Raw genomic sequence first — 11,520 nt, forward strand, 5'->3', positions numbered from 1 at the left:
ACAATTTTCTTTTCTCAATATTACATGTTCAGATTTTCAATGTAAATGAATGTTCCCTTGTTTGTGTGCTGTGAAACAGAGTAAATAAAAATGCCTGATCTACTTTGTTGATAGATTCATATATGTTAAGGTCAGAAGGGACCATTTTATCATCCAGCCTGACATCCTGTATAACACCGGCCACTAAATTTTGCACAGTTACCCCTGATTCAGGCTTCATAACGTGTGTGACTAAGGCCTATTCCACTCTAGGATTTTACATTATAGAATCATAGAGCCATGGGGATAGAAACATGCAAGCATCAGCCAGTCTGACTCCCTGCCAAGATGCAGGATGTGTTGTATTTAAACCATCCCAGAGATTTGGGTGTCCCGCCACCTTTGGCTTCCACAACCTCCCAAGGCATCTGTTCCATTGTCCTCCTGGTCTTACAGTTAGGAAGTTTTTTCTCAGATATAATAGAAATCTGCTATGCTGGAATTTGAACCCACTGCCTGTTGTCCTGTGCTCTGCGGCAAGAGAGAATAACTTTCCTCCATCTTTCTTATCGCAGCCTTTCAAGTATCTGAAGACTGCTCCCATCTCCCCCTCAATCTCCTCTTTTCCAAACCAAACACAAATGGTTGCTTCGGCCCTTGCTCACATGGCTTGCCTTCTATCCCTTTGATCATCCTTGTTGTTTGCCTCTGGCTCCTTTCCAGTTTCTCTACATCCTTCCTATACATCAGTGACCCAAACTAGACACAATACTCCAGCTAAGGCCTACCCAGTGCCAAGTAGATGAGTACTATCACCACCCATGATTTGCATGTTATGCATCCATTAATACAACCTAACATTGCATTTGCCTTTTTTGAAAATATCCACACCCCTGAGAGATGTAGCTGTGTCAACCTAACCCTGGTGTGGCCGTCATTAGGTCAATGGAAGAATTCTTCTATCGACCTTTCTACCACCTCTTGGAGAGGTGGATTAACTGCGCTGATGGGAGAACCGTCATTGAAGCTCTATGGCAGCACTATTGTAGCATTTTAAGTGTAGGCAAGCCCTCAAGCAGATCTTCCAGAAAAGCATCCAGTCTGGATCTGTAGCCATGGGGAGTTGGAGAATCCGCCACTTCCCTTCTCAATATGTTCCAAATATTAATTGCCCTGACTGCTAAATTCTTGGCCCTTATTTCCAACTGGAATTTGTCTGGCTTCAGATTGCAGTGATTAGGTGTTGCTCTGCCTTTCTTCACTAGGTTAAAGAGCACGTCATTGGTATTTAAGATGAATAAATGAAGCTCCAATCATTTTTATTGCTGTTTTCTGTGCCTTCTCCAGTTTTTCAACATAATTTCTGAAATGTGGATCCCAGGACTGGATGCAGTCGGTTTCACCAATACCATGTGCAGACGTAAAACCTCCCGCCTGCTCTAATTTATCGCTCCCCTGTTTATGCATCCAAGGATCACCTCAGCGCTTTTGACCAGAGCATCACACTGGAAGCTCATGATGAGATGGGTTTCTACGGTGACCTGAAATTCTTTTCAGGGTCCTGCATCCCATAATACAGTTCCCTAGTCTGTGGGTCGAGCCTGCATTCACTGTTCCGAGAGGATCCCTTTGTAATTGTCGGTATTAAAACATTTTGTTTGCATGGGCCCATCTCAGCAAATGTTCCAGGTCAATCAGTGTGCCTGCTCTGGCCTCTTCTTTGTAACCAATCTGCCAATCTTTGGGTTGTCCACAAATTTTATCTGAGGTGATTTTCTGTTTGCTTCCAAATCATTGATGAACATATTGAACTTTATTGGGCCATAAATGGATCCCTGACGAACGTCATAAAAACACCCCCATTCAGTGGCAATGGCCCATTGACAACTGCTTTCTCAGATCTCTCAGATAGCCAGTTTTTAGTCCACTTTACTTGTGCTCTACTGATATTGTATAGTGTGCATTTTTTTATCTTATTTTTTCCCCTACTGAAACAAATGCCTCAGAGAAATCAAACGCTATTGCATCTGCTTGGTTCCCAGGATCAATCAAAAGTGCACTCTCATTTCAGGATGAAATTGTGTTTATTTGACAAGACATGTTTTCCATACACCATGTTGTTGACAGGCATTAATTATACCCCCACGACTTTATTGTTTAAATAATCCCAGACCAGTTTTTCCATTATTTCTTAATTTTGTAAAATCTTTCTTTTAAATCTTTCCTTTTTTTACTGAATACTTTACGTTTAACACAGAACTGTCCTGGATTTTGCTCCTCCTAACCCCCGCCTTTCTTTTTGGATTTTTTGGCTCTCCGGCTGCCTCACTGTGTACTTCTGGTTCCAAGTGAGATGTGCGCTTGATCAGTCAGTTCGTAACTCTGGTGTTTAGAACTCTAAGATTCAATTGTAGATGCTGTTTATCGCCATCCTTGTCTTCTAATGGACTGGAAACTATTTCATCACCTCATGTGATACGAGTATCTTATACTGCTTCTCTCCAAATGCAGAACACAACTATCTCTTGACCATGTATCCTTTGGGGAAATTAGCTCTTTTGAAACACTAAGTGTCTATAAATGTTACTGGTTGGAAACTGTTCTGTGTTTGTCCATTTAAATGTCATCAGTTCTTTCTTCATTTTGCTCTCCTCTATCATATGCCCCCTTCTTTGTCTCTTCTCTAAACTAAACAGTCCCAGACTTTTCAGTCTGTCAGCATATGGCAGCCACTCCCATTCTCACAGCGTGTCTCAGAAATCCCCTTTCTATCGGCTATATCCTTTATAGATATAAAGAGACTGAGTGTCCACTACTCAGCGCGTGTCCAAGGCAGGTTATTGTCCACCCCGTTCCTTAGGCATCCAAACATTGTCTTTGTTTTGGCCATGGCTGTGAATGAGCAACTATTTCCATGGGGCTCCTCTCAATGACACCCAGGTCTTTTCTCTGAATTTGTTTCTAGTTGGATTTGTTTCTATTTTTTTTTTCCCTCTGGTACATGTTTGGTCAAAGCTTTGTTTCTTTTCCACTCTTAGATTTTGAGCAACTGGGTGAATGGGGAACTCCCTACAGCATGGACTCCTAGCCTGGCTTTCTTTGCATTAAGGAACAATGATGAATAACCAGTATCCACACTCATGTTTCCCACTGGTGCCTCTTAAGGTTTCCCATACCAAGTTATGTAGGAATTCTTGATGCACGGAACACCATAAAATATGGAATTGGCATTAGTATGGTCAGTTGTTCATGATTTATTTCTCTGAATAGTGAAAATGTCATTTTTTCAATTTGTGAAGAGTGAAAAATCTGCCTCACCCTTGAGAACAGCTTCCAGGAGTGCATGTAGTGTCTCATATTAACCTTGTCTCTCCATCCAGGCATTTGTACTTCGACCATCACCCTAGAATCTTGGCACATACAGGAGGTCAGGATAACATACGGTACGTGCAGGAGACATCGTTCTGCCTCAGAGCTGGAGACCTTCTCCCCTACTACATGGCAGATTCCAACACAACTGACTTCTCCTACCCCTCCACCTTCATCCTTCTGGGCATTCCTGGCCTGGAGGCTGCCCATGTCTGGATCTCCATCCCCTTCTGCACCATGTATGCCATAGCCATCTTGGGGAACTTCACCATCCTGTTTGTCGTGAAAATGGAGCAGAGCCTCCGTGCCCCCATGTACTATTTCCTCTGCATGCTGGCCATCACCGACTTGGTCCTGTCTACATCCACCCTGCCCAAAATGCTGAGCATCTTCTGGTTCAATTCCAGGGAGATCGATTTCAGTGCCTGCCTCACCCAGATGTATTTCCTTCGCTGCTTCTCAGTGATGGAGTCTGGGATCCTTGTGGCCATGGCTTTGGATCGCTACATGGCCATCTGCCATCCCCTTAGACATTCCACCATCCTGACAAACCCCGTGGTGGTGAAGATCGGACTGGCCGTGGTGCTGCGCAGCGGCATGCTCATACTGCCCTATCCCCTCCTGACAAGGCAATGGCCATATTGCAAAACCAACATCATCCCCGACACACACTGCATGCACATAGCCGTGGTGAAGCTTGCTTGCACTGATACCCGGATCAGTAGTTACTACGGACTCTTTGTGCTATTCTGTGTAAAGGGTCTGGATATGTTTTTTGTTGCATTGTCCTATACCCAGATTCTAAGGGCCATCTTTAGCCTCCCCACAAAGGACGCCCGGCTTAAGACTTTTGGGACCTGCAGCTCCCACCTCTGTTCCATCTTAGCCTTTTTCATCCCAGCTCTCTTCTCCTCCCTCACGTACCGGTTTGACCAGAATGTGGCCCTGCATTTCCGTGTTCTCATTGGCAACGTGAACCTCCTGGTGCCACCCACACTAAACCCCATCATCTATGGGGTGAGGACCAAACAGATCCGGGACAGACTGCTCCGGCTTTTTACTCATAAAGGGACCTAAAGTTTTCTCCTGGTGCTCTGGCTCGCAGACCGAGCTCCATGCAGAGCTGGCTGGTGACATGGTGCTGGGACCTCTTCCCTGATTCACTGACTGGACAATCAAAGAGACATTAAACCATTTCCTGACCTTACTGTGCTGTGTCAACGTGACAGACTGGGGAATCGGTCTGTGTACAACACTTAACATAGGGATCCCATCTTTCTAATTGCTTTTAACTGGACCCCTGAGGGCCTTCACTATGCCCCGCCCTGCCTATTCCCCCAAGGCCCTGCCCCCTTTTCCACTTCCTCCAGCAAGACCCTACCTCTCTTCTGCCTTTTCCTCCAAAGCCCACCCTTGTTGCTCACTGCTCTTCTCCCCATCCCCAGCCACTCACTGGATCATCTCCCCCTCCCTGCCCCCAGCCCCCAGCTGGGCTCCCTCTGCAGCCTGACAAGTAGCCTGCAGTGGATGCAGCGCTGGGGCCTTCAGGGCAATCAGGAGTGGAGAGGGAAGCCAGGAAGCTGTATAAAAGCAACTGAGAGTTAGGAGCGGGTTTACGTTACAGGCGGGAGAGATTGTGCTTCAGACGGCTCGTGGGCCCTAAAGCTCAGCTACAGACTCCTGAGTGAAGAGACCATTGTGAGGCTTATTTCTTTAGCTTTCAGCTCCCTTTTCTTCCTCTTTGCTGGGGGCCTGTAGCAGGCAGGGTCCCTGCATTGGGTATTGGCTGGGAGCCCTTTGTCCTGAGCCAGGCCTCGGGGGCAGGGCAAGAGATGAGCTTTGAAGCTAGGGCAATAACAGCTGAGAGAGGCTGAAGAATAAGCCCCCGTGTTAGCTGGGAAAGCTGGATGCTGGGCATCGGCCAGGGTGGCTTTGGTAGCTGATAGGGAGGGAGATCAGTGGCACAGCTACCATTAGTCAGCTATTTACACACGTACAGGGCACCTTATCTGGAGCTACAGGGCACCCATTGCCCAGGGGCTGAAGCTGGACAGTGGAGCTGAGTCTAACATATGTTCTGCGTGATGGTTTAGTCTCTACATGTATAAGCTCCTTAGCTTCGTTGCTATGCAGCAATATACCCATGTCATGGACAGACTGAGCTAAGTGATTTACTCAACACCACACAATGAGTCGATGCCAGATCTGAGAATAGGAACCAGGAGTCCTGCCCCCCCCTCCCGCGCAGCACCACTGCTCTGGCCATGAACTGGCTTTGCTCCTCTGGGTTGTATTAGATGCAATGAGTGCAATTTGTGTGTCATGGTCAATGGAGTTGCCGTCCTTCTTAAACAGGAGGAATTTATGAAATAGCTAAAAACTACAGCCACAAAAACAGGTTTCCACCCAGCTCAGTCTTCAGCCTTGTCTTGCTTGTTTACCAGAGACCACACGCTGCCTGGAACTCTACACAGAGCATAGAACCCAACTACGTGCTGCAAGCAACCAAATCAGTGCAGTCTGTGACTCTGATTCGGGCCTTTCAGTAGCAGCACACTAGACATAATAAATAATCATCTCCATTTAATGCATCCAGAGGCTGAGCCCAAGGTCACACAGCGAATCTGTGGCAGAGCTTGGACTCTTGGTTCTCAGCTCACTGGTCTCTGTTGATGCTTTATCTTTACTTCAATGACTTAGGACAAATGCTCAGCTGGTGTAATTGGGTGCAGCCCTACTGTAAATTGGTTCGATCCCCTGCACTAGATATAGCAATGGAGAGAGAGTACCAGGCCTCTGTGCTGCTGCATGGACCATATGAGCCAGGTCTCAGAGAGAAAAAGCAATGTATAGGCAGCTAGGGATGCATGAGATATGGTCCCAGTGCAAGACACATCCATTCCTGCTGCTTCAGTTTCCCCAGGTGTAAAAGGCAGATACCTCATTAGAACATAAAAATGTCCAGAGTGGGTCAGACCAAAGGTCCATCTAGCCCAGTATCCTGTCTACTGACAGTGCCCAATGCCAGGTGTCCTAGAGGGAGTGAACCTAACAGGTAACGATGAAGTGATCTCTCTCCTGCCGTCCATCACCACTCTCTGACAAACAGAGGCTAGGGACACCATTCCTTACGCGTCCTGGCTAATAGCCATTAATGGACTTAATCTTCATGAATTTATCTGGTTCTCTTTCAAACACTGCTATAGTCCTAGCCTTCACAACCTCCTCAGGCAAGGAATTCCACAAGTTGACTGTGCGCTGTGTGAAGAAGAACTTCCTTTTATTTGTTTTAAACGTGATGCCCATTAATTTCATTTGGTGGCCCCTAGTTCCTAGAATCACAAAATATCAGATTTGGAAGGGACCTCAGGAGGTCATCTAGTCCAACCCCCTGCTCAAAGCAGGACTAACCCCAACTAAATCATCCCAGTCAGGATTTTGTCAAGCCGGGCCTTAAAAACCTCTAAGGAAGGACATTCCACCACCTCCCTAGGTAACCCATTCCAGTGTTTCACCACCCTCTTAGTGAAAACGTTTTTCCTATTATCCAACCTAGACCTCCCCCACTGCAACTTGAGACCATTATTCCTTGTTCTGTCATCTGGTACCACTGAGAACAGCCGAGCTCCATCCTCTTTGGAACCCCCTTTCAGGTAGTTGAAAGCAGCTATCAAATCCTATCTCATTCTTCTCTTCTGCAGACTAAACAATCCCAGTTCCCTCAGCCTCTCCTCATAAGTCATGTGCTCCAGCCCCCTAATCATTTTTGTTGCCCTCCGCTGGACTCTTTCCAATTTTTCCACATCCTTCTTGTAGTGTGGGGCACCAAACTGGCACATATGGTCCCAGTGCAAGACACTGGGTGCCCCACACATTTGGAGACCTCCAAATGAGGTCTCACCAGTGTCGAATAGAGGGGAATGATCACGTCCCTCGATCTGCTGGAAATGCCCCTACTTATACAGTCCAAAATGCCATTAGCCTTCTTGGCAACAAGAGCACACTGTTGACTCATATTCAGCTTTTCGTCCACCGTAACCCCTAGGTCCTTTTCTGCAGAACTGCTGCCCAGCCATTCGGTCCCTAGTCTGTAGCGGCGCATGGGATTCTTCCATCCTAAGTGCAGGACTCTGCACTTGTCCTTGTTCAACCTCATCATATTTCTTTTGGCCCAATCCTCCAATTTGTATAGGTCCCTCTACATCCTATCCCTACCCTCCAGCGTATCAACCACTCCTCCCAGTTTAGTGTCATCTGCAAACTTGCTGAGAGTTCAGTCCACTCCATCCTCCAGATCATTAATTAAGATATTGAACAAAACCTGCCCCAGGACCGACCCTTGGGGCACTCCACTAGAAAACGGCTGCCAACTAGACATGGAGCCATTGATCACTACCCATTGAGCCCAACGATCTAGCCAGCTTTCTATCCACCTTATAGTCCATTCATCCAGCTCATACTACTTTAACATGTGGGCAAGAATACTGTGGGAGACTGCATCAAAAGCTCTGCTGAAGTCAAGGAATAACACATCCACTTCTTTTCCCTCATCCATAGACCCAATTATCTCCTCATAGAAGGCAAATAGGTTAGTCAGGCATGACTTGCCCTTGGTGAATCCATGTTGACTGCTCCTGATCACTTTCCGCTGCCCTCTGTGCTTCAGAATTGATTCCTCGAGGACCTGCTCCATGACTTTTCCAGGGACTGAGGTGAGACTGACTGGTCTGTATTTCCTTGGATTCTCCTTCTTCCCTTTTTCGAAGATGGGCACTACAGTAGCCTTTTTCCAGTCATCCGCAACCTCCCCCAATGGCCATGAGTTTTCAAAGATAATGGCCAAAGGCTCTGCAATCACATCTGCCAACTCCTTTAGCACCCTCGGATGCAGCACATCCGGCCCCATGGACTTGTGCTCATCCTGCTTCTCTAAATAGTCCTGAACCATTTCTTTCTCCACAGAGAGCTGGTCACTTCCTTCCCATGCTGTGCTGCCCAGTGCAGCAGTCTGGGAACTGAGCTTGTTTGTGAAGACAGAGGGAAAAAAAGCATTGAGTAAATTAACTTTTTCCACATCTTCTGTCATAAAGTTGCCTCCCCAATTCAGCAAGGGGCCCACACTTTCCCTGACCTTCTTCTTGTTGCTGACATACCTGAAGAAACCCTTCTTATTACTCTTAACATGCCTTGCTAGCTGCAACTCCAAGTGTGATTTGGCCTTCCTGATTTTACTCCCGCATGCCTGAGCAATATTTTTATACTCCTCCCTGGTCATTTGTTCAAGCTTCCACTTCTTGTTAACTTATTTTTTGTGTTTAAGATCAGCAAGGATTTCACTGTTAAGCCAAGCTGGTCACCTGCCATATTTTTTTTCTACACACTGGGATGTTTTTTTCCTGCAACCTCAATAAGGATTCTTTAAAATACAGCCAGCTCTCCTGGACTCCTTTCCCCCTCATGTTATCCTGTCTAGTGTATAGAACATACATTGCAATTTTGTTTATTTCTGAGGTAACGAACTTTGAACTGTACGCTTTTACGTATAGTCACTTAAAATCTTTCTGTACTTAATAAATCTCTTTTACATATTTGCCCTAAAACAGAGTGTTTGAAATGCAAAAGGGAAATCTCCTCAGGAAATGGAGTTGGTGCATTGTCCTCTCCACACTGAGAGAGGAGCAGACTGGGTAATAAACTTCCACTGCTCAGGCTCCTGACAAGGGGAAAATGGTAAAGCACTGGGGTCCCAGGCTGGGGAGCTGGGGGTGGAGGAACTGGCTGGAACCTCTCTATTGCTGGTTCATGGGTGGCTAGTGAAAGCATTAATGTAACCGCAGCTGGGGGTGTTCCTGTCTGTGTATGGCTGTGTAAGTGCAAGACCTGGAAAGGATAGCGGCTTCCCATAGTCTCATAGTGTGAAAGGGAGCCCAGACTGGTATATCAGAGGGCTCACTGGTATCCCAGTTCCAGGTTACACGATGGGAAATTCATCACACCCACCCAGCGAACGGACCCTCCTAGACCATGAGTCCATTCCCCTCTTGTCAAGAACTCAGTTACTAAAGCGGAGATGGTGGTTAGAGTGGGTAAATCAGGACTCCTGAGTTCTGTCTGTCATTCTCTGTGGGACCTCCGCCAAGACACGTCTCCCTATGCCTGAGTTTACCTCTCTGTATAATGGGGATATGTTCATAGGGACTTGTTAGTTCTTGATGAGAATTACTGATTTTTGAGGTCTTAGCGACAGCCCTTTATTTCTGTAGAAAGTGCTCGTGTGTCCCCTCAGTCATCTGTCTCCAGATCTGTCTGTCTGCTATCTACCAAGCCATCCTGGGCATTTACAGGGTATCAGACTCTATGGAGGCCTAGGCAGTATCCCTAGTTTTCTTCCTAATCAACTATAATTTTCAAATATGCATAAATACACAAAGCAGCCAATTCCTCTCTGAGTTAGCACAGATGCCAAGAGTTCTCATCTCCCTTTGGGAATGTCCCTTAATTACTGTTTACTCCTAAAGCTGGACAAAAAACACAGATGTGCAGACATGGAAAGAAAGACATTGGCTAGAGTGTCTCTGGTCTCCAGCCTGCTAAAATCCAGATGCCACTTCTCCTCTAGAGGCCGAGCGAACCCCACTGGGATTGCACGGAGCTATATAATAAACGGTGCACACCCCTATTTTTATTTTTGTTGACACAGCTGCTGGGGTGAATGAGGTGTGGGACTGGGATTCCCAGGGAAGACACTTCCACTTCAATATTCACAGGTACCCATCTCTAGCAGAGGAGCTCACCTGCTGGACAAACCAAGAGCAACATAGGAATGATGGGATAGAGAATAGGTCGATTGTCCTTTATGCTCTGCACAGCCATTAAACATCTGCTCGCCACAGGGGTGAGTTTGCTCCAGTATCACTGCCAAATGCCGTTCCTTTCTGTGGACATCCACCCACCCCTGACAATGGCCTCACGCCCTGAGGCGGCTGTATTTGAGTGGCACAGTGGATGCTTCATGATGAAAGGTGTTAGTAGATGTACAATACAAGGCCAAATTTGGAGGCCACGCCCTGTATTTTGCTCATGCCAGACAGAAAATTTTTTTCCCTTGGAGTAAGAGCTGAGTAAAGACCTCAGGAGCCAGATGTGCATTAATGCACAGACACTGTCAGCTCCTCTCCCCTTGCATCTCCAGGCTCTGGCTGTTAACTGGGTTGAGTGGGGGAGGGAGGGAGTCGTTACCTGACTTTTATATGCTGCAAATCATTGACGTGGAAGGGCACTTCACTGGAATAATTATAGGGCAGGGGGCAGCCCCAGCCCTAAGCCAGCGGCGCGGGGCGGGCGGCGCGGGCGGGGCGGCATTGGGGCTCGTGGGCCGCCGCGCATGCGTGCTGCAGGTCCGCCGCCACCCGGACGAGACCGCCGACCTGCGTGCGCCGCGGGCGCCGTCCCGGTCCCGCCGCTCCAGCTGCTCTGAGCTCCGACTGGCATGAGCGCAGGTCCCCCGGGTCCGTGGTCTGGTGGACTGGCAGGGGGCGAGCAGGAGCTCAACCGAGCCGCGGGAAGAGGGGACCCGCCGCGGGACCGGGGAAGGGCGGCGCAGCGCTCCGCGCTGCTTGGGGCAGCCCGATTTCTAGAGCCGCCCCTGATTATAGGAATTTTTCAACATGGACAAGACATATTCTCTCCTTGCTTCATTTGAGACATCAGATGAACTGTTATGCCTTGTGTTCTGCTTTGTATTGTGTTTCCAAATACAATTAAGCTGGAAGCAGACACCCAGCATTGCAAAGATAAGTCCAAACAGTTAAAGTTTGGCAAACTTATAAACAAAAGAAAATGAGGTCTCCCAATTGAAGGGGTCAGACAGCCTTAACTAAGGGTGCCAGCAGAACTATCTACAATGGCCAATCCATTGGTGAGTACCATTCAGCTAAGCTGTTAGCTCCAGTTATGTCATTGGAACGGAGTACCAGAGACCAAATAGGTATAATGTAAACTATTCTCTTTATTGGTGTTAGATGTTCAGATTTTCAATGTAATTAAATGTCCAGTTGTTCGTGTTTTGTGAAACATAGTAGATACAAATGCCTGATCTACTTTCTTTGTCATAGATTCATATGATTTAAGGTCAGAAGGGACCATTTGATCATCCAGCCTGACGTCCTGTAT

At 47.1% G+C, this 11,520-nt stretch overlaps 1 protein-coding gene across 1 annotated transcript; it reads left to right on the plus strand.

The window, feature by feature from the left end:
• Positions 1-3,477: 3,477 nt before the first annotated feature.
• LOC120399645 (olfactory receptor 52R1-like) lies at positions 3,478-4,425 on the plus strand. Its single transcript, XM_039528099.1, has one exon. It carries the CDS (start codon positions 3,478-3,480, stop codon positions 4,423-4,425), a length of 948 nt encoding a protein of 315 aa, XP_039384033.1.
• The last annotated feature ends 7,095 nt before the right edge of the window (positions 4,426-11,520 follow it).

Source organism: Mauremys reevesii, linkage group 1 (assembly GCF_016161935.1).
Source record: "Mauremys reevesii isolate NIE-2019 linkage group 1, ASM1616193v1, whole genome shotgun sequence".
Classification (NCBI taxonomy): domain Eukaryota; kingdom Metazoa; phylum Chordata; order Testudines; family Geoemydidae; genus Mauremys; species Mauremys reevesii.

Bases quoted from the DNA above. Each gene is read 5' to 3' on its own strand.
- LOC120399645 (XM_039528099.1), top strand. From the start codon at position 3,478: ATGGCAGATTCCAACACAACTGACTTCTCCTACCCCTCCACCTTCATC.